General features: G+C 43.2%; 1 protein-coding gene across 3 annotated transcripts in view; it reads left to right on the top strand.

The window, feature by feature from the left end:
* RAB37 (RAB37, member RAS oncogene family) overlaps positions 1–18,787 on the top strand; it is a 51,579-nt gene extending 32,792 nt beyond the window's left edge. For all 3 annotated transcript variants that reach the window (XM_066588112.1, XM_066588110.1, XM_066588111.1), the window contains 6 exons: positions 6,336–6,402; positions 6,477–6,529; positions 12,928–12,993; positions 14,456–14,512; positions 16,191–16,267; positions 18,040–18,787. In XM_066588112.1, coding sequence (XP_066444209.1) covers positions 6,336–6,402; positions 6,477–6,529; positions 12,928–12,993; positions 14,456–14,512; positions 16,191–16,267; positions 18,040–18,142 — 423 coding nt within the window. In that variant the 3' untranslated portion in view covers positions 18,143–18,787. The remainder of the gene's footprint in view (positions 1–6,335; positions 6,403–6,476; positions 6,530–12,927; positions 12,994–14,455; positions 14,513–16,190; positions 16,268–18,039) is intronic.
* The last annotated feature ends 5,561 nt before the right edge of the window (positions 18,788–24,348 follow it).

The following is a 24,348-nucleotide window of genomic DNA, read 5'->3' as shown; positions in this document are numbered from 1 at the left end:
TGTGTTCTGAGATTAAAAATTGGCTACTTCTGTACTTAGGGAGTGGGATAAACCCACTATTTCATCCAATATCATTTGCCGACTAGGTAAGGGGTTGAGCTTCTTTAGCGGACAGTTGTTTGAAATTTTGAACCCACCCCAATGCACGCTCATTGGTCGCTGGGTCCACTGAACTCGCGTCAATACGTGTGGGTGGTATTGAAGTGCACTTTCGCTGCCGCAAGAGACCACCGCAGCGAATGTATCTTGAAAGAGTAAAACCAGCCAGAGACTGTAGCAGCGAGAGTTCTTTCGAAGACCAGGAGGGACTTTTCAGTTTAGAATCACTTGCACATACTTGTATGTTTTCAGAAACCAATGAGCGTTAAGTGGGTGGGCAAAACATTCAAAACAATGCTGGAGTCCGTCTGCGTTCGGTGGGAAGCGCATGCCGAACAAGCACAAACCTCCCTGCAAAGTTGTTGGCTAGTCATTAAAAGACAACGATTGGCTGTTTACACCAGATGATAATTATGTGGTCCCTGGTCACATGATTGCCGTTTTTCATGTAAAGTTAAAAAAAAAAAAAAAGTTTAAAGAAAGAAATAAAAGTTAAAGTTTCACCTCACATTACGGATCCGATCCATGAGGGAAGATAAAATTATTTACCTAAGGCCCTCGGCGATGTCCCCGATAGGGTCTTTATCTGTGGACCTTTCGCCAACTTCGGCGCATGCACCCATCGGGAAAATGGCGGACGCAAGCGCAGAAGCTGGGGAGGGCCAGGAAAATTTAAAGTTTCCTTGCTCATGGCTACTAAAGGTAGCTGAGAGCCTGGAACACTGACCGAGGGCCACGGTGAGCAGTGCCCGCTCAGATGGTCGCAGTTATCCAATGGATAATGAGGATCACGTAAAAGTTAAAATACAGTTAAAGTTTTATGCTCCTTTCGGTTTGGGCCCCGTTGTGCATATGGACACAATATTGGGGCCACAAAGGGTATGTTTCTGAACAGGACAAACAGGGGGATCCATTTTAAATGACATATTTGCGAAAAAATGAAATTGTATTTTTTTTTCTCTTTGAAATTGCATTAATTCCTGAAAAGAACCAGTGGGGTAAAAGTACTCTTGACACCCCTCAGTGAATACATTAAGGGGTGTAGTTTTTAAAATGGGGTCATTTGTGGGGGTATCTATCATTCTGACTCCTATGAGCCTTTACAATCTTGGCTTGGTGTTGGAAAAGAAAGTGTTCCTCAAAATGTTAATGTTAAATTTGTACGTCTCCTAAATGGTTAAAAAAAACTGAAGTTTTTCCAATGTGCGTCCAGAGTAGAGTAAAAAGATGGAAATGTATATCTCATTAAAAATTTGTTCAGTATGTTTGCACATATTTGAGATATTGCAGTTGAAAATGTGAAAAAAATTGTTTCAAACTTTTCTCAATTTTGGCGATTTTAATAAATATACACAAATTTCCAGAACTGTACACAGTATTCCATGTGGGGCCTGACTAGTGTCTTATATAGTGGGAGGATAATGTTCTCATCCTTCGCCCCTATACCTCTTTTAATGCACCCCAAGACTTTATTTGCTTTTGCAGCAGCTGACTGGCATTGGTTACTCCAGTTACATCTACAGTCCACTAGTACCCCCAGGTCTTTTTCCATCTCACTTTTCCCTAGCAGTACCCATTTAGTGTATATCGGTGACATCCGTTTCTCCTGCCCATGTGCATAGCCTTACACTTATCCACATTGAACTTCATTTGCCATTTTTCTGCCCAAGCCCCGAGCTTATCCAGGTCCGTTTGTAGCCGTACATTGTCCTCCGTGGTATTAATTATCTTGTATAATTTTGTATCATCTGCATTTTGTTTTTTTTTTTTCACCCAATCCGAGCTCTCTCATTTTATATATCAGCCTATTATGCGGCACAGTGTCAAATTCTTCAGAAAAATCCAGATATACGAGATCAATAGACTCTCCCAGGTCCAGCCTAGAACTTCATTGTAGAAGCTGATCAGATTGGTCTGATGTGAACGACCCCTCATGAACCCATGCTGATGAGGGATAATACCGTTCTTCTCCTTGAGGTATTCTAGGATGGCATCTCTCATAAACCCCTCAAATATTTTTCCAGTTATTGAAATGAGACTTTCTTTTGGACCCCTTTTTGTATATTGGAACTCTATTGGCAATGCGCCAGTCCACTGATACAGCCCCGATCTCTATAGTATAGTTACACTTGTTGTCTGTGGCCCCGAGGAGCTTGGTCCTAGACTGAGAAGCCGTCTACCTCCAGTGGGTCTCCTGCTTTTCCCTGTCTTCCATGCCCTAGTTCCAAGGCATGTATTAGTAATACGTACTAGTGTACCCAGTAGGGCAAGTGTGTATGGTCGGGGTTGTTGTAGCCCCAAAACAGTTCCCACCATTTGCACTTGCTCCTTTAGCATATGTTCAGAGTGCAGCTGCAGCCCTATCTATATACATTAGTAATATGAGTGTTAATATGCATGCAATGTTGCTTTCAATGTCATATCTCTGTATGAATTCTCATACAGTGAAGACTGGTAATCATTGAGTCACTCCACCCCCTGGACTCCTAACCCCAGAGTTAAAGGGGTTGTCCAGGACTTTTACTATTGGTGAACTATCCTCAGGATAGTTGATCGGCAGGATGCCACCGGTCAGGATCGCCGCTGATCAACTGATCCCTGGCACCACCGCAATGTTAACAGCACTATCATGCTTCAGCACTGTCCATAGTGACAGCAGAACCATGGATTGGTGGGGATCTCAAGCATGGGTCATCAAGAGTAAAAGTTGAAAGTAGTACAAAGCGCTTTAAACAAAACCCCACTTATTCTTGTGGAGGAAGAGCCCAAAAGAACAAGCGGAGGTTGCAGACAGCAGTCTGGATGGGGGTGCTGCTCGCCAGACTGTCCTGCATTGTCTGCCCACAAATCGAACACATCCATAGAGATCAATGGAGCTCATATGTGCAGAATCCGTGGTAAAATAGAACATGCTGCGATTTTTATTTATTTTTTTTTCTTCTTTTTTTCTTCCACTCGTGTAATCTGCAATTCCTTCCCGCAAGTCTGAGTGTAACTTTGAAAGTCAATGCCTTTCAGTGCCCGCGTATTATACATGCGGACTGCGATTGCGGAATCCGCAATTTAAATCTGAGACTGGTCTTGCAAGCTGATGTCCTGCTGATGGTTGCTGCATGTTGGGTCCCAAAAAGTAACAATTGACACTTGCTAGATGGTATCAGACTATAGATGGACCCTTTCCATTGAGGGGAATGGTAACACCCAGTTTTAAATTTATTTATATATTTCCAGGAGTAATAACAGAGGAGCAGCTCAATGCCGAGTTCTAAGGAAAGATGATCTAGAATTATTATTTTATGGGGATTATAAGTATTTGCTGACATTAGTCAGGGGGTTTTATCACAGACACTGAAAACAGCATTGTGACGCAACCCCAAATGGGACCATTCACTTGCATCAGTGACAGACACTACTTTGGTGTTGGTTTTACAAGGGTTCAGTTCGTTTCTGTTATTTGGAGTATAGAATACCTTGGTTGACTACAGTATAGTCCAGATATAATGGAAAAAAATGGAACCCTTGTAAAACGGACATCAAAGTGATGTCTTTGTATCTGTTTGCCTAGTTCGGGGGTTCTGCTGTTTAAGGCTCTGCTCAGATCACGTTTGAGCTCTCTGTTGGAAGGCTATCCAGACAGAAGACACACGTCACCCATAGGTTTCTATGTTAAAAAAAAAAAAGCGGTATATCTATCTCTATCTAGCTATGTATTGTCTGGTAATTTTTTTTTTTCCCCATACTATATGCCTCTGTATAAAAAAGCGAAGTCTAAGCGGGTGGGAGCAGTTCCAAGATATGCCTGGGTTGAAGCTCTGGATTATATCAGATCTATGGAGGAGCTCAGGAGTTCCGACTCTGAGCCTGGACACTCGGGCTCCTACTGTACATGGGCGCTATGAGACGATTTCAGAGACTCCCGGCCTTTCTTAGGTGGCCAGAGGAAGGCTTGATTTGAAGCCTAAAACGGGATCCCTGGATGCCTTATGGCACCATGATCTCATACCGCCATGACCTTCACCACCGCCCCTTGTGTATGGCACTTTCTGTTCACTGTCCAATCTCCCCGTTTTATTCCTTTTGTTTTTTCTTTCTCTCAGCTTTTTTGCTTTAATTAAAACAGTTAAAATAGTTAGAAAATATCTTCTCACTTTCTGTATATGACTGTTTTGTATACAGACCCGTATTTCAAGGAAATTCTACATGTTTCAGAGGACTTGTAACTGTCTAGTACCCCGTCTGGAGGATTTTTCCTTTTTTTTCCCCCAAAGGCTTGCTCGATGTGTTTTGATCAGTCGTCTATGTTCAGATTTGTTTGGAGTTGCCTTATTCATGAGATCGGGTCGCGTGTTGGCGTTTTCGTTCTGCCCTATCCCACAATTCGGGCTACCTGATTGATTGGTTTTGATCGACAATTCCAGCAGCCAGTTTGGATGTTTGTGTTGTCTGATCCACAATTCCAGCGGCCTGATTGGTGGTTGGGGCAGGGGCACTGATGGGGATGTCAGTGTGCAGTCAGATCGGCTGGTGGCCTATCCAATAGCAATATCTTGGCCCACAGAGTCTTACCCACAGTCCTACATAGATGTCACTGTTTATAGTTTCTTTGAATCTAATTCAGTCAGGTTTCTCCCAAGGTTTTTTTTTCTCTCCTGCTCTTTTGAGTTTGAGAGGACTATTATGTAGGTCTGTTGGGAGACTCATAGCCTGGGGGGGAGGGGGGGGGGGGGGGGGAGGTGTGTTTCCCTTTTTCTTTATTAAAAATGATATGATTCTAACAACATAGTTTATCAGTACAATTTTCTACTGTTTATTGTATGTTCCATTTCAATAAATCTATTTTGAAAGAAAAAAGCGAAGTCCATTACGCTTTTCTATATTGCAAACAAAAAGGTAAACCGATGTACACCCGCCCAATGGAGGACAGAATTGCACTCTTTTGACCTCTGTGGAGTGAATGGGGGCCTCAGCTAACTAACGTTGGCACATGAATGGGAGGCTTTCTGTGCATATAAGCTGAACCGGTTATGAACAGAGCCTTAGCTGCTAGGGGTTTAATCCCCTCAGCCAGAACTTTATGATTTAACTCTAGATCGGTGCAGGAGATTTAGAACTTTGTATCAGAAAAACAATTCGGACTGCTAGAAAAATGTATTACCACATTCTGTACCTATTAATTTCTTATCCGTATGACTTGATGTTAAAGGGGTTACCACAATTGACTTTTATCATCTGTCCATAGAATAGGTGATCAATGTCTGATCGGTGGGAGTCTCACCATTTACACTCCCACTGATCTCAAGAACAGGGGTCCTGTCCTCCCCTCTTCTCATCACTGTGGGCTCACAGCACCCACCCGTAGTGGTCGTGCATGCGCATGCATTCAAGTACAAGCCTCTTCTATCTCCAGGAGTCCCACTGAAAGTGAATGGAATTGCACCACATAAGTAGGACTGCCCTCTATTCAATCTCCTCTTCACTGCGTGGGGTGCAGAGGGGAACATCTGACTCACATTCTCTAGGTCAATGGGAGACCCCCACCGAACAGACTTTTATTATTTATCCTATGGACTGGTCAGTTTTGGTACAACCCAATTTAAAAATGTGGAAATTGAATTTAAGAGGCAGCCATATGAAGCCCATAGCTGCAGAGCGCTGTAGGGGAGACCTTGGGAATTGTATGAGCGCCTTAACAAACACATCTCTCGATGTAAGTTGCAAGCGTCAGTGCAAGATGACCTTTAAAAGTCTCATTTTAAAGGGCTGGCTGCTATAATTCCTGCCCCTATTAACCCTTTCCGATCCAAATTGTATCCTGGTTTTCCTAGGGGGCTTACTCTTTTTCTGCCATTATACAACAGCGCTATCTGCTGGCTAAAGCCAGTAATGCATGAGGTGACACGTTGTTGAGGCTCCAACAGCTGGCAATATACAGTAAGAGAACCCCGACGGACGTCTTCCAACGTCGGAGCTGTACAGCCTTAAATCATAATGTCTTCAGAGGTCAGACAGTGGATTGGAAAGGGTTACTATGAGTTGGAATAGTAATACAACTGAGCGCTCCATAGGTGATCTGGAGCACTTTTATGTTTAGTGGTGAATTTTCTGCATTTTTTTGCCTAGGAGGTAACCTATAAATATGTTACAAGAAGCAGTACTTGGTCCGTGATTAACTATGCCTGAGAGTATCATACAAAATTGAATGACTTGTTTAATATTTCACACTTCCCATCCTGCAGATCTGGGACACTGCCGGTCAGGAGCGCTTCCGAAGTGTCACACATGCTTACTACAGGGATGCACAGGGTATGTGAACTGACTGATGTTGTAAAGGATGGAGACATTGACTGGTGCTGGTAACTTTTCTCTCCTACCTCCAGCTCTGCTCCTGTTGTATGACATCACAAGCAAGACGTCATTTGACAACATCCGTGTATGTAACAAAATTATCAAAAAAGTAAACCTGTCTCTCCCCTGTCCCTGTCCTACCTCCAGTAAAGCTTTATGTCAGCACTTACCCATGCTTGAAGTATGTTCTATGTGCAAGTATCTCCTTTTCTTACAAATTCCCATTATTACAATCTTTATGTTCATGCGAACTCTAAAGTTAAAATTACCTTCTAGTTCTGAGACCTCATTTGTCCTGTGAGCAGAGATAGGGCGTAGTATTACCTGCTGAAGTCGATTTTTGCAGAGTTCTGCTGCAGATTCACTAATTCCTGTGGCCCCCTTCGGTCTTCGAAGATGGCCGCAACATTTTTGACTACCCAATGTACACTGTGTATTGGTAGCGCCTTGTAGTTTAAAACCCTACAACTGTTTTCTGATTGGACAGTTATGGACAATCAAAGAGCAAAGTGCTGTGTCTTAAGGCCCATTTAGACACAATGATTATAGCTCATAAGATGTCTCCTGCATCCAGCTGTTTTCTGCTCGGAGCGCCCGGCTGTTATACAGCCGAGCACTCCAAGCAGGGTATGGAGAACACAGCTGGACCGCTCTGTTCTTCATACCCAGCCTGTCATCAAGGAGCGGGATACAGCTGAAACAATAGTATCAGCTGTATCCCGCTGTGAATCCCTGATAAGGCTCATCCTTGTCTTTCAGCATGCTAAAAGGCAACGATGAGCAACGGCTTAACGAAAACTGCACGATTTCAGTGCAGTTACACACAACGATTATCGCTCAAAAGCCGTCTGCATTGATTGGCTGAGCAGTGGTCGAAGAACCAATCACAGCCATCGCTTACTGGAGGTGGAATTTATGTGATTTTGTACGAGCAGCTGAGGACTGCGGGAACTGCACCGAACCTCTAGAGAGCAGCGGGAGAGACCTGGACTGAGCCTGCTAGGTAATGTAATCTTTTTTTTCTTTTTAAATGTAGTGTAACTAGGTTTTTTTTTTCTTGGTGTAGGGCTTATATTTCAAGCCTCCCTAAAAATTAGGCTAGGGTTTATTTTTGAGTAGGTCTTATTTTCAGGAGAACTGGGTACTATAAGTGAGCGTCTATTGCTCAACACAATGCCATTGTTGGGCCACTGTTCTGTGATATATCTACCCCTGCTAGAGGGAACATAGATGCTCTCCCCTTGTCTAATGACTAGAGCTGCACATGTCAATCATTACACAAGGATGCGATGCACAAAAAAAACTGGTGACAGGGCGCAACCTTCCAAAGACAACTAAAGGGCAAGAGGGAGTAAAATTCAAATTCCTCTTATTTCAACAACCAGCCGTAAAAACACGTTTTGGGGTATACGACCCCTTCTTCAGTTTAGCTGGAATAGGAACAGTAGAAATCCGGGATAGGGTCAGCTTGTACCTACAGAGTCTAGATGGTGGGAACACCAGTGTGATGGGACGTACGGTGACCAGCGATCATCTCCTCTCCACATGACTGGTTATCAGATGTCTCATCACGCTGGTGTTCCTACTAAACTGAAGGGATCCTATACACTGAAATGCGTTTACTGCTGGTTGCTGAAATAAAGGGAAGTTGGATTTTGCTCCCTCTTGTCTTCTAGTTGCCTTTTGGAAGGTTGGGTTGTGTCCCTAATTTTAGTTGTTTATCACATCCGTTTCTGCTTACACCCACTTAAGCGGAGTATATATCCGGCTGGCAGCCTCCGTCACATCCGACGCTTGTTTTTATTTCACGTCCTCTACACTGTATTTCTGGTCTCACCTGTACTACAGGTTTGCTCCACCCCGTTTTCCTCTGCATTTACAATCATTAGATGAAGGGAGGGGTTATCAAGGACCAAGCGGTAGACAGCCTGGCCCAGATCGAGCGACAAGACCGCCCATTGGAGGGATTGCAGCTGATTTTTATTGAGCGTGGGGAACATGTAATAGCCCATATCTCTCGATTACTTTAGAGCAGGGGTCCCCAACTCCAGTCCTCAGGGACCACTAACAGGTTATGTTTTCAGGATCTCCTATAGCAAGAACACCTGTGGCAATGTCTGAGGCACCGACAATAATTACATCACCTGTGTAATACTGAGGAAATCCTGAAATCATGACCTGTTGGCGGTCCCTGAGGACTGGAGTTGGGGAACACTGCTTTAGAGCTTTCTGTCAGACGTATATGTCGTAAGTATTGCCTGACCTATGCCACTGATGGAAGGCTCCGGTATACGCCACTGGGGTCTAAAGTGAACCTAAGCAAGAATAGTAACTTTTTCCATTTACAGGAAAAATTCAGTTTATATATCGAGCTTGACGCTGGTTTCTTTTGTTCAAAAGTGACACTTTTGCCATGAACCTGACATGTGCAAGTACATGTCCTATGATACATGTTGTTCTACATCATGGCTCCCTTACATTACTACATGTAATGGTATGATTGTAGTGTTCACCACTTTTACCCAGGGCGTACATAGAACTCATGGAACCTTATAGCAAAATTCAGAATTAACTCCAACCCCCTTCCCCCTCACCACCACCAAAAAAATATATATTGGAGACAGCATATCTATAAGACAGTGGCCTAAGATACAGCGGCCCAGCTTTATGTACCTCTATAGAAGGCAGTCACCATATAATAGTCAGATACCAGTTGTATGCAGTACAATTACCTCCAGTGTTCACAGGTGGTGTCTCCTCTGATTGGCATCATCCATATTCGTCTTTTTTCTTTATGTGGGCCCAGACCACCATGAAGGCGTTCTCCAGCCACAACTTGTCTCTGCTTAGTCTCCTTATTTTGCCATTACCCCAAAGATTCTTTCAGTAGTAGTACCCCCAGAAAGTACTAATGCCCCCTGAAACATACATAGTACCTCCTCTGTGGCCCTTGAAACTTACATAGTGCCCCTCCGCGTCCTCCCTTGGCCAGCAGCAGAGGTCTCTCTATAACGTAGTCTTACAGGTCCGGACGCTACTTCTCTGTGTAGAGGCTGCCTCCACCCTCTCCTCTACTTTCAGTATAGTACTGCCGGAAAAAGTGTCAGGAGGCAGCTTGTGCATCGAAAGAAGTAGCGTTCGAACCAGCAGGAGTGTGAGAGATATAGAGACTTGTGCTGCTTCCGCAAAGGGAGGGCCTGACAAAACCCAGGGGGTAGGGGGCCAATTTGATCTTGGGTCACCGTAGCATCTGCGTGGTATGCCTAAATTGATGGCATGCCTATTAATTTAACTTAAATGAGTAAAGGTACCTTTATATGGACTGATGATCGCCCAAATTATCGCTGAAATAAGCGCTTTTTGGCGACTGTTGGCCCATGTACACACTGCCCCCGACAGGGCTCTGAGTGAGAAGTCGCTTGGTTGTTACTAGTAGTCCTGCTTCAGCTCACTAAAAAGGAGCAACTACTCAGTGCCTTCTCGCATGTTGTAAACAGGGGTTGCTTAGTCTATGAGCGACTGCCAGTTTACTGTGAATGGGCCAGAACGATACTTGGACGACTTTAGCTTATGCGCCCGACAGACGTACCATGTAAAGGTATTTTAAGTGTTCTAGTTAAGGGAAACAAGTTGGGGAACTGCTTAAAGTCTCATTAGCAGCACACCCATAACGAAAAGACTATTGTTACCTTTAGTGAAACCCGGAAGAGTAATATGTACCTTAAAAAAGAGGATCTCCGTATTGAAAAGGTACTTTCTTTATTGACAAGCCTGTCTGAGAGTGGTCAGAACTTCCTGTTGTAGCTATCTCTTAGCTTACTTTTGGTTTGAGAATTTGCAAAAGCTATCGCCCGACCCTGCCGAATCTAAATATTATGGTTGCATCATCTAAAAATTACATGTTTTCCATTATTTCTACCCATTCAAATTCTGTAGTGTTGAAAACAGGACGTTCTCATTCACATTGGGCCTTATTTTCATTGGGTTTCAGAAGCTAGATTCCAAACTTGACACACACTAGTGTCAATTAACCCAACCTAATCTGGTAAAATGGCCTAATAGTTCAAGGGTTGTTCAGTCTTACAGCTCAGGCACACACTTTGGCTTTGTGTACGGAGCCTTCATATACCGCTTTCATGCACAGCTGTACAGGCTTCATCAGAATCGGTGTGTGTATGGAGATACGCTCTCCTAGAAGCAATATAAGGTAGAAGTTCCCAACCTTTTGTGCCTTCTGAGTCACATTCAGCTTTCAGTGATCGTCTGGAGCCACATTCAGATCAAAAATGGAGGAGAGATTATTTTTCGGCTAAGTCTACACAGTGACCTTAGATGCAATAGTTGTGGCATGGGGAAAGATTGTACCATGGCCTTGCTACATTGCATCCAAGATGATGTTATAACTAGAAAGTTGTCCACATTCATTTACAGTGGGTATTTAAAAGTCTGCACACCCCTGTTAAGATGCCAGGCTTTTGTCATGGTAACAAAATCTGACAAAGATGATTCATTAGAAGGTGGAAATGAATCTGAATGTGACCCATTCTGTGCAACTCCATTGGAAAACCAACCGAATCTTTGAGGGTGGAAAAATAAAAATTAAATATTTAAGTGGTTACATAAATATATGTGCACCCTAAAACTAATACTTTTGTTGATGTACCTTTTGACTTTATGACCGCATGCAGCCTTTCTGGGTAGATGTCTATCTTGACTTGGCAATCTTGGCCCACTCTCCAAATCTGTCAGATTGTGAGGGCATCTCGTGTGTAGCGCCCTCTTCAGATCACCCCACAGATCTTCAATAGGAGTCAGGTCTGGGCTGTGGTAAGGCCATTCCAAAACTTTGATCTTCTTCTGGTGAAGCCATTCTTTTGTTGCTTCGGAAGTATGCTTTGGGATGTTGTCATGCTGAAAGAGAAATTCCTCTTCATCTTCAGCTGTTTAGCCGAGGCCTGAAGGTTTTGTACCAACATTGACTGATATTTGGAACTGTTCATAATTCCCTCCACCTTCACTAAAGCCCTAGTTCCAGCAGCAGAACAGCCCCACACATACTGCCTCCGCCATCTTCACTGCAGATCGGTGGTCATTTGGTGATGCGCAGTGTTGGATTTGCAGCAAACATACTTTTTGGAATTATGACCAAAAAGTCCAACCTCAGTCTCATCAGACCAGAACACGTTCTCCCACAGACTTTTGGCAAACGTGATGGAGGTTTTGGCAAAACATAGCCAGGCTTTATTAGAAAAGGCTTCCATCTTGCCCCCCTCCCCCACAGCACAGACATATGAAGAATACGGGAGATTGTCATCGTATGCACTACACAACCAGTACTTGCAAGTACTGGCTGATTCTGAACCCATATATAAGAGGGTGTTCACACTTATTTAACCACATTATTTTAGTTTTGTTGTTTTTTATTTTCTACCCTAGATGATTTCAGTTTGTTTTCCGTTGGCATCGTACAGATGATGGGTCACACTGAAAGTGGAAATAAATCCGAAATTATTCCTCTTTGTCTGATTTTTTTTTTTTTTTTTTTTATGGCAAAAACCTGGTATTTTAACGGGTGTGTGGACTTTGTATATCCACTGTACATTAGGATGCAATGTAGCAGAGCCGTAGTATGATCTTTGCCAAATGACGTGTTGTGGCCAAAGCTGCCTTGTAGGAGCTCTGGCCCTACATGGAGAAACAAGAAGCTGTGAGAATCCAAAGATTTGTTGATAAGTTTTTCAGTGTGAGATTTGATGCTAGTGGGTTGGACTCTCTTCAGAAATGTCAATTGCCAATGCATATGTTCCAGACTCCCATAGCGAGCCACTGATTGGGGCCACTGTTATAGGGCATATTACCCCTGTTCACACCAAACTAAATGCAGGATACCACAATTTCACTTTTATGTTGTAATTTGTACAAAAATGCCTCTGCATGGAATTGGAGGAATACGGAGGTACAGTGGGGAAGGGGGGGGGGGGTCATGCACCAATATGGCAGCCTTGCAGCAGCACCATACAAAACAGAGCCATGACATAACTGTTCTGAGCTCTCAGCTTGTAGTTTTGCCATTTTGCCACAATTTTAGGAAAAACTATAGGGACAAGTGTTTTCCTGGCACAGAAACATGCAGACAAAGCCTGAGGATAACTTCTTCTATAGGCATTTACAGACACAAATTAGTATATTTATCGGAGTTTCCTTTTTGTGGTTTTCTTGTTCTTGTGGTATTAGAATCATTTCCTTTTTGTATTAAAAACTGTACCCAGGGTTGTCAGAAAACTGCGTGAACTCCTGTAAATACGCGGCGGTGTGTCAGTGCAGCGGTGGATATACCGCTATCAGGGGAAGGAGTGCTGAGCGTTGGCTTAGATCTTTGTTCTGCACCAGGCGTGTTGTGTAATGTGTCCTCCTTGTCGGGTCTTCTCTTCTTGTACATGTTTGTCGGGGTTTTTCTTTCTTTGTGACTTGTACATTTTTCAGGCCTGGCTTACAGAGGTTCATGAATTTGCTCACAAGGATGTGGTCATCATGCTGCTTGGCAACAAGGTATTTGTAACTTCCTGCTGTGCCGCAGATCTTATGACAGTCCCTTTATTGGCCCACTTAAATGTATATATGTGACTTGCCTATTATTTACTGCACATAGATTTACATAGTATGTGAGGCTGAAAAAAGGCATAGCTATCCAACTAAATGATCCCAATTTTGATAACCTCTCTGGGTATTGTAGTCCACCATTTATTACTTTAGTTGCCCGTCTTTGTAATGTAATAAGTGGTGGACTACAATACGGGCCACAGAGTCAGTAGATGCTGTGAGGGCACTGACCTGTGAGCTGATTTAAGCACATCAGCTCTTCAGGTGCACCCAGCTCAAAAAGCCGGCGCTCCTCATGCACTCAGCTTGTTCTGCATGTTGCTGTGCTTTGCCATCGCCACCATTATCAGCATCATCATCAGCATCATGATGCTACTTCTGAACAGGTTGGTCACGTAGTTAAAGGGGTCTGTAAATGGGAACATGGGATTTGATCTTGGCTCTGTAATTTTATGGGGCCTGAATACATAGCGGACTATACAAGGTAGGGGGGGACTGGTCAACAGTCTATCATTTTAGGAGGCCCCTATGTGTAGATGGGGGTCTGTATATACAAGTAGTACTGGTCTGAGGTCTGTATACAGTTGGATTTGGTTTGGGGACTGTATACAAAGGCTTCTGTCTTAATTAAATACCTCTCTCAGAGTTTGGTGTACAGCTCCTATGCAAGGCAGTATCAAACATGGCCAGTAGGGGGCCTTTGGGCAGGTTTTGTGAAGAAATGTCTGCCAGAGAAGAGGTTTCTTCTGCTAATTAGCAAACACCTGAGTGGGTGCTGCTAGAGAGGAGAAATATTCTGTGGTAGGGCTAATTCACACAAACGCATTACACGTGCAAAATTTGCGTGCGCAATACATAGTGAATAGAAACCACTAATTTCAATGGGTTCGTTCGCATGTGCGTTTTTGCAAAAAAAGCTTGCAGCGTGCCCTATTATGGTGCGTATTACATACCAATTAGCCCATATTAAACTTAATTGGCCATTGAAATCAAAGGAAGCATGCTTGCGTGTTTTTTTTTTTTCAATTGCATGTGCAAATACACAGGGTAGGCGAACAAAAAATACAGTAAAATATGCACAGATGCCCATCAGGCCAATGCACACATACATACGCTTACACTTATGTGAAGCCGGCCTAAGGGTGCATTTACACAGGCGCATGCAGGATATTCACGGCCCGAAATATGCTGTTGCTTTTGCATCTATCATCACAAGCCATGTCCGTATAAGGGAGGAGGTAGAGGCTAGAGCATCCTTGACGTGTAGATAAGCTGGACCTGCAGATAGAGCGCTGGTCTTCCAAGAAGGTGTAATGCAAATAGGACCACCCCATTAATGATTCATACAGCGCCATCATAGTCCATGATGTTTTACAACGCACTATTGACTTGTTCACTTTCCGGCTTGCAGTGTGACATAACAAGTGGAAGAGTTGTTCGAACAGAAGATGGGGAGTCCTTGGCGAAGGTAGGACCGTAGCGTGTGTGTAAACCTCTGAATACCGCTTTGCATGAGAAAAACTGAGTCCACCCTCTTTTAATCTTATTTTATGAATCAGGGCAAAATTTTTAAAAAGCTGGCCTGTAGAAGCTCTTAACATTCGGTAAATACAACCTCCGTTGAACAACAACACATGACAAATTACACAGTGTGATTATTTAATTAGGAAAAACTAGGCCAAAATGCAGAAGCAGTGTGTGAAAAAACATAATTTCACCTTCTCAATGGTGTACAAAAACCCTGTGTGATGTACCAAAGATGTCGCATTTTGATTCATTAGCTTGATAAAGACCTGAGCACAGGGTTGATACGTGGCTGCTTGCTTCCTCATGCTATACCAATAAAGAAGAGGATTTTTAACGAATGCTTCCTGGTTCTTCTCCTTTTCTGAATTTTGATTCAGTAGTTCACTGGATTTGCTGCTTGGCCCAGGCAATGTTTTTTTTTTTTATTTCACAATCTTAGCAGTGGCTTTCTTGCTGCTCCTCTACCTGTCAGACCTGCAGATGGACGTCTTCTCTTCACAGTTGAAATGGAAACTTGTTTATTTTTTTGCTGCATTAAGTTGTGCTTGAAGATTTTGTTCTGTGAGGTGCCGACCACGCAAACCGCACCTTGTAACATATATAGCTGGCAATACCAATAAACCAAGCATCAATGGACACACACTTGAGTAAAGCCCCATTTAAACAGGATGCGTGTCGAGCAAACGATGCCCAACACTCGTTTCTGTGTCTCCGCGCTCCTGTGCTCCTGCACAGGAGCTAGCAGAGCTGGCTGGGTCACAGAGCGGCCAGCAGGGCGGCGGAGCATTGCAGGAGATTTTTCTCCTCTCGCTCACCCCGCCCCTCTCCATTGAGATAACACAGCGGCCGTTCAGTACTGAACGATGAGTGATGAGCTTCATTGCTCATCTTTTATGTTGCATAAAAGATGAGCGATGAAGCTCATCGTGCAGTTTAAACAGCCGCCGTTAAGTAGTGAATGGCCGCTATGTATCTCAATAGAGGGGGGCAGGGGAGCGAGAGGAGAGAAATCTCCTGCACTTCCCCGCCCCCCCTGCTGGCCGCTACGTGTGCGTGCCAGCTGTGTTAGCTCCCTGCAGGAGCACGGGGACACAGGGACGAGTGTTGGGCATCGTTTGCCCGACACTTGTCCTGTGTAAATGGACCTTAAACCATAGACACAAGAAAAAAGTGTGCCCAAACATCAAAATATATGTAAAAAAAGTTAATCTTTATTAAATAAACAAGTTGAAAACTCTTTTAAAAAAATGCAAAAAGCCAAAGCACAAGGGAGTGTCCTATAATAACGACTACTACCCCTCCAATCCCCTCAGGTAGCTCAAATTGAGGTGTTTTAAAACTTTTGACCAGTACTGTATGTACACAGTCACTCCACGAGCAAAACAGTGAGTGCAGCTCTGGAGTATAACAGAGGCTGTAATTCATGATCCGTACAGGAGAAGTAATATATTTACAAAGTTACTATTTTTTTTAGGTTGATTAATTCTATATAGACTATGAAGTGCAGTTCAGATGTGAACACAAGCTTTAGATGCAACAATGTTTCTTACAGCTGTGTCTTATTCTTGTAACTGTGTTGCATTGGCAATATTCACTCTATATTGGTTTTTAATCCTTAGGACTACGGAATTCCCTTCATGGAAACTAGCGCAAAGACAGGTGTAAATGTTGAACTGGCATTTATGGCTATAGCTAAGTAAGTATGTTAGGTGCCGTGGTGTGATGGGTGTGGATACACGTATATTCCATGTACATGGGTGTAATACTTATTGTAATAATGTTTGGGTTTAGTTGCTTTTATTTAACATTTACCCCGACTGTGAGTAAAATCTACTCATTAGTAAGATGGTCAGTATGCTTTAGCAGTAAGCCTACTATGCCTTAAAGGGCTTGTGCCAACATGCACAATTTCTTTCAGAATGTGGTGCTATGGGCAAACCGTTTATTGCCCCATGCCCAGCACCCTCAGCAAACAGCCGCAGCCAGCGAAGCTCGTGCCCTGCAGCGGCCACTGCAATACAGATGTAATATTATGGGATGGCTCTTCATATGAATGGCTACCCTGTAAGTAGAAGGATGGCACATGACCTACTGGGAAGGGAGCCGCCCTTACAGAGTGCCTCTCCGTTCAGGCTATGGAGAGGGAGTCCTGAGCAACAGATGTAGCAAACGTTAACTTGGCGTTTTAATGCATTAAATACACAGTTGCTGCAGACTTTAAATTGCCACTTAACAAAACAAAAGTCAAGTTAAGAATTGCTTCAACTGTCTGCTTATTAGAGAATTTTTTTCAGAATAAGCTGACGCGTGTAGATTGGGAACAACACACTATTTCTGGCCATTATGACTTGTGTTCTGCATTTTTCACTGGTTTCCTCCTCTACTGGCTGCATCTCTAAAGGCCCTTTTACATGCAACAATGATTGTTCAATTAGTCATTGGATGATGTGAAACTGAATTCAGTGTAAACATGGCCAACGGATGAATAATTTGTTCGCTTATCTTAATTGTTCGTTTTATACAGGCATAAAACACATTGTTCGTTGTTTACCAGTCCTTTCATGTAAAAAGCGATCATTCTGTCATTTGCAGACCATTCCATACCCACCTAAACTGTTAATCTTCAGCATAAACAGTCACCTGATAGACTAACGATCGGCTGAACGAGTGAAATAACAAAAAAAAATCTGTGGGTGTACACGGATGTCACTTGAATTGGAAAAAAAAATCGGTCATTGTTTGCTGATTCCAATGATTATTTGCTCCATGTAAAAGACCCTGACTTTCAGTTGTCTCTGAGCTGGTGGGTGTAGACTAGCTGCTATGATGTCTTCTATACGCTGTCCACAGAGAAAACAGCAGATTCTGCTCCCTAAACTCTGTAGCACACAATATAGAAATAACATTACCATGAAAGACACTATAGAAGTACCTTTCAGTGTAAATGGTGTAGTAGCTGTAAATCACTTACTATTAGCTCCAGCAGCCATGTCTGTGTGACTAGCACTGCTTTTGTCTCCCATTTACGGCAAGTTCCTGCCCCCTCTCTCCTCTTCATAGACTTCGATGGGCAACATGAGACAACACCCATCACATTTCCTGTTCTGGCATCACTTGACAAAAGGCAATTGACAGCAAAGTGGAAGGAAGTGAGACCCCTAGTGGCCAGCACTTTACAGTAATTTTTCAGCACAAAAACATAATTTCAGATAAAATGATCTGCACTTCTGCTAGTTATCACACTGGCTATCACAAAAGCACAAAATGTTCGAAAAGTTAGTGACTATTTAAGGGTCAAGTTTAACATTTACTAGCTCTGTACCTTCCTTATAGGAATAATCCATATATCGAGTATTATGTATATTTCGGCAATAAAAAAATGAATGCATGGGATCGCACATGTTACTGTGAAGTGTTCAGGGCATCAGATCCTCCTCATACTCTGCTCTCTTGTATTTTCTTATGCAGGGAGCTGAAGCAGAGATCCAGCAGTCCAGATGACCGAAAATTCCAGATTTACGAGTACATTGAATCACAAAAGAAGAAAAGCAGCTGCTGCGGGTTCCTTTGATCGTGTTGTCCTCATGTTACAAGTGGTTCTGGGTCAGGAGGAGAGTAAATGTTGTTCCTTGGATCCAGAACTGACTGTATAGAGTTATGTATATAGTCTGATCCAGTGAAACTGCCAAACTCAGGGCTTGTAGGATACCCCGATGCCTGGAGTGAAAGCCCCTACAAGGTCGTTCACTCAGAACTCACAAGAGCCCTGTTGCCTTTTATGAGTCGTCTTAGGAATCCGTGTTTCTTCTCAGTGATGGAGAACCTCATATAGATTAAACCCTCTGCGCAAAAATACAGTGTCAAAATGGTTTACACGGGCGTAGGTTGTTCCAAGCCTTTGTATGACTGCTAACGCGTGGTACGTCGCAATGCCAAGAGCTTCCGGCTCCTCCAGTACTGTTATATGTTGCACAAGTCCGATTTGTTTACAAGATAACAAGAATTCCTGCGCTTTTATTGTCCGCGAGAGACATTGATCGCAATCCGTTTCCTAAGCATTTCATCATAGAAGACACTGTGTGTGCTTGTTACATTCACTGCAATGTTTTCTGGTAACCCGTCTCACCCATTGGCTGTTTACATATTTGAGCACTTGGTATGGACATTTCATCACGTACAAACCGTGGAATTTTTAATGGCTTTATAATAAAATATGCTGATGCCAATTACTTATTGGGTGCATGGATTCATTTGACGTACTTACAGAAGAGATCTCTGTATCTGACGAATGAGAGACAATTTTGCCTACTGGAGTCTTTGTTCTCTGCGGCATTGGAACTGGCCGTCTGCTGTTATAACAATGAGTTGTGCATTTGCTTGTTGGTTGGAGCACCAGCGTTGTATTCGGCTGTCATTTATTTGAATGTGGATGCCTGTTCTTGACATCCTCCTTTTGACCCCTTTCTTCGATACGTTGTTTACATACACAGGGTCCCCTTTTCTTGGATGTTTTTTCACACCATTTTCAGTACAGTAAGTCCCTTACTTGTCAATGTTCGAGTTATGAACTTTGCCAGATACGAACAAGCTATAGCATTACATCATACTGTACAGGGAATGGGCAGGCACTCTATTAAGCCGTGCCTATGGCACAGCTTGATAGGCTCTCTGCATAGGCAGCTTTGGGGCCTTGCAGAAGGCCCTCGGCTGCTGTGGCAGCCACACTGCTGCTTGCGATCTTATTGCAGGAGGCCATACAGGACCCCCGTACGTCGGGTGCAGGCTGATTCTTATAGCCTGCACCCCCTGCAACAGCTCAGATAAGCCGCACTGCTCATCGGAACTGTTAACTCTTTAAATACCGCTGTCAGCAACGCTATTTAAAGAGCTAACAGGTCCGATGAGTTGCGCAGCTTATTGAGCTGTTGCAGGCGGGTGCAGGCTGTAAGAATCAGCCTGCACCCGACGTTGTATGGAGCTGGATCCACCCGTGATCCCCCTTCATATAAGCATTTGTTCCTACATACAAACAGCTTTCTGGAACAGAACCTGTTTGTAAATAGCGGGCATTCTGTACACTCTACGACATTGCAAGAGAAAATCCCACGAGGTTGTCACTTTTTGAAATAGCAGGCGCCCTGTGTGAGATTTTATCCTGGCGCCCCCCTTTCCTCATCATAGTAAGAAAAACTAGATAAAACAGTGTTGGGTGTAACCTTGGGCAACAGAGGCCAGCTACAGCGCAACGGCCGCCTGACAAATTTTAACCTGGGGGCAAGCACAACCACTGGCCTGTGAGTAGAGCGCCACCTATGGGGTATATTCATACATGGAGGAGTTCTTGTGGATTTTCTGCAGTGGAAAAATCCACTACTTGTGAATGAACTCTTAAAGGCGTTTGTCAGGGGGAATACTACTGATGACCTATCCTGTAATGCTTATTCACAGGGGTGTATTTGGGCCGCGTATTATGTGCGCAGGTTTTGCACATGCAATACGCAATGAATAGAACCCATTAAATTCAGTGGGCTAGTTCACATGAGTGTATTATGCGTGCGCATGTCGTTCACACAAAAACAAAATACGCAGCATGTGCTATTTTCGTGCATATTGCGCATGAAAATAGCACATATTAATCTAATTAAACGTAATTGCTCATTGAAATCAAATACGAAGGGTGGAAACAAACTGTGCAGCTGGCCATACCCTGCCAAACTGTGGGCATAAAAATAACCAGCAAAATTGTGTACCCATTGGCCAACGCGGGTGAGCATGGTTTGCCCATGTATAGCCAGCCCCAATGTATTCTTCCTCCCTTTAACCTGTTTATAAATATAGCACTATAACTAACCTCAGTCCATTAATACACAGCATTAGAACCAAGCTCATTGCATAAATACAGTACCAGAACCAAGCTCATTGCAGAAATACAGCACTGGAGACAAGCTCATGATATAAATGCAGCACCAGAACCCCTGAAAAAAGTATATGTATTCTATAAGACAATCTTTATAATGTAGCGGACTTCGATATAGTTACCATATAATGTACTAAAATACTGCCTCTATACAGTGCTAGTGATTACAGCACAGTTACCTCCAGTGATTACAGGTGATATTGTCTCTTTTTAGAGTCCTCTGTATTGGGTTTCTTCTCTCAGGGCCCAGACTGCCACTCAGTGTACTTCCAGCCACGACTCACCTCTGCCCACTCTCCGCCTCCAGCTGCAAACCCTAAATCAATTTTTCAGTGCCTCTCCATTGTATTAATATGCCCTCTCTGGACCTACGTAGAAATAGTGAACCCCTCTGTTGCCCCACTTATTAACAAGACCCCCTGGTGACCCGACTTTAGTAAAAGGACCCCCAGTTGCCTACACTTAGTAATAAGATCTCTTGGTGCTCCCACATAGTAGTAGGATTCATCTGTGTCCCTATATAGTAATAGTTAGCCCCTCTGTGGCTACATTTAGTAATAAGACCCACTTGGTGCCCCCAAAAAGTAAGTTACCCCCTTTGTGTCCCCACCTAGTAATAGGACCCCCTCTGTGGCCCTAAATAGTAATAATGACCCCTTCTGTGGCCCCACTTAGTAATAGGACCTCCTGTGTGGTTGTACTTAGTAGTAAAATACCCTGGGGGCCCGGGTTTAGTGATAGAACCCCCTTGGTGCCTCCATGGATGTTTAGGGCCACCTGGCCCCGCTCCTAAAATTCCGGCTGCCAGAAAGGGTTTAATTCGGCACAAAACCAACACATATCAACAAAGTCAATCTACCATAGTCATGGTAGGCAAAACAAATTAGTTTGGCGTTGTTCTCTGAGTACTCCCCTTGCTGCAGGTTGGTGCTTTGGCAAAACGCTATGGATCAAGAGTTTTGGTGAGCTGTGTTTTACCTTTCTCAAAAGATTCGGGTGGCGGTGGGGGGGAGCAGTGAGTTGTGGTGAGAGCGAGAGAGATTTCGTTCCTCCCCGCTCCCCGCTGGCACCCGACTTTTTTTAGATGAATGGGCAGGTACTCGCAAAAGGCAATACTCTCGAGTAATTTGCATTAGCGAGTATGCTCGCTCATCTCTAGTCACGAGCGGTCTATGGCAAAGTAGAAGGTAACCCACTATTACTGTCAGCAGGACAGAATCTGATATAATATATAAATATGTGTGTGTGTGTATATATATATATATATATATATATATGGGAAGGCATTTGAAAAGCTTACAAAATGTACCGTCAGTCACATCTTTACATGAAGTTGTGAACAAATGACTGTAAGTTGTGATTTATGGTAATTATTATACAGTGTGCTGCAGAATCTCCAGTTATTTGCTCACATACTTGATAGTGCCTCGTTATGTTTTATGCCCTTAGTACATGACTAACATAATAATGCATTGAGCTGAAAGAGCAGAACTAACAGTCCTCTGTTTATTCCCAGTAACCTTTATTAATGACTGCTATTACTTGTGTGAACATGTGATATTATTGTAGAGCGCTTTGCATATAACCGGCTCCCATGTCAAATCCTGACACCAAGTTGTGATAAAATGTCAGATGATTGTCGTATAATATTAGGTTCTAAGTAAGCTATTAGGAAACATGTGGACACATTTATCAGTAGTGTAACAAGGGTGAGGACGCATGTAGAGGCTGTTGGGGTTTTACTGTGTTTATTCAATTTACACTTTAACCCCTTAAGTACGCGGGCTTTTTTTTTCATTTTAGAGTTTTCTCCCCCTTTTAAAACATCTTAACTCTATTTTATTTATCCATCGCCGTCGCTGTCTGAGGGCTTGTTTTTTGCAGGACAAGTTGTATTTTTCAGTGTTTTTTAATGTCTCATATAATGTACTTTTAAATTTTAAGTGGCATGAAATGGGTAAAAAACAACATTCTGCCATCTTTGTTGGGATTATGTTTCTACAGTGTACTCACGGCAACAAAAACGACCTGATAACTGTATTCTATGGGTCAGTACGATTTACTGCAATACCAAATTTATAGCGTTTTTTTGTTTGTTTTTTTTTCTATACTACTTTTATTTTTTCCCAAAGATTATTTATTTTTTTTAAATAATTTTCTGCCGCCATCTTCTGACCGCCATAATTTTTTTCTGTCGACATAGTTGTGTAGAGCTAATTTTTTGGGAGACGTCCTGTAGTTTCTATTAGTACTATTTTGGGGTAAATATTCCTTTTTATTACTTTTTATGACATTTTTTCTTGGAGACGAGGTGACCTAAAAAAGCACGATTCTGGCATTTTTACTTTTTCTTGACGACATTAACCAGTTGCGGTAAGCAATGCGTTACTTTTGATTGGCACTGTCACTTCAGTTAGCTGAGCGGCGGTTACACTGACTATCAACTAATTATGACTAGAGATGAGCGAGCGTACTCGGATAAGCACTACTCGCTCGAGTAATTGGCTTTATCCGAGTATCGCTGTGCTCGGGGCTAAAGATTCGGGTGCCGGCACGGAGCGGGGAGCTGCAGGGGAGAGCGGGGAGGAACGGAGGGGAGATCTTTCTCTCCTTCTCTCCCGCCCGCTCTCCCCTGCTCCCCGCTGCGACTCACCTGTCAGCCGCAGCGGCACCCGAATCTTCAGGGACGAGCACAGCGATACTCGGATAAAGCAAATTACTCGAGGGAGTAGTGCTTATCCGAGTACGCTCGCTCATCTCTAATTATGACCTATCCAGAGGATAAGTCACCAATATCTTAGTCCCAGAAAACTCCTTTAACTAGGCACGAATTATGTGATATGTGTTTACAATACATGTTGCAATACAGTATGTGTGTGTCATATATGTATGGGTGATCCATTTTTGCATGCATGTGCATATTTTGCTATATTTTTTGCGCACACAAGAGAACAAGCAAGCATACTCCCATTGATTTCAATGAGCTACTAAATTCAATATGTGCTATTTTTGTGCGCAATACACACAAAAATAGAACATACCGTGGTTTTTTTGCACGACCAGGAATGCACACGCAAAAACGCACATGTTACTATTTACTGCGTGCTGCGCGTGCAAATGTTGTGCACGTAATAGACAGCGTAAAGGCATTTGCAGGAATAAGTCCTAAAGCATGAGGAGTGGGACCCTGATGAAATCTGGCAAAGAACCTAATTTCCACTCAGTTGCGGAGACCTCCAAAAACCCTACTGTCCCTGTCTGCCTCCAGTCACAACAGTCGGTGACCATAATGAGCCCCTGACCCCCAATCAGACTGGATGCAGGTAATCCGTCTCTGCTTCAAAAAAGATCAACCATCACTGAAACGCCTTCTTAGTACGGACGTCACCATGCTAGCTGGGCAGAATGCCAGTTTCCTTCCAAAACCCATTTCCACCCACAACGACTGTTCATAGCGAATGTGCGCAGAGTACGGATGATGAGGTGGTTACTTCGTATCTCTGCCTCCAGGTTCATAGTACTGCATATGTAAATGGCATCAGTGGTATGGCCGTAGTCTAATCACCAATGTCCTTTTCATGCAGATGAAACCATGGATGTAGACTGTTATCTGCAACTGGTTTCTATAATACTACTATTGGAGATTGTCTGCTATTGCTCATGGAACACACATTCCCCCCTAACATTCCTTGGATACTTTAAGCTGCTTGTTAGTCCAAGGAGCAAAGTCCCTTTGCTGAATCTGCTAATCACTCACTAATACAAACTCCTTATTCTCTTCTTCCTCAACACACAACAGTTCTAAATGGAAACTTGAAAATAAATGGAATGGAGAGTATATAAGAAAGGATTGTAGGACA

This window comes from Eleutherodactylus coqui, chromosome 13 (assembly GCF_035609145.1).
Source record: "Eleutherodactylus coqui strain aEleCoq1 chromosome 13, aEleCoq1.hap1, whole genome shotgun sequence".
Classification (NCBI taxonomy): domain Eukaryota; kingdom Metazoa; phylum Chordata; class Amphibia; order Anura; family Eleutherodactylidae; genus Eleutherodactylus; species Eleutherodactylus coqui.
This window is presented reverse-complemented; position numbering and strand designations above follow the sequence as displayed.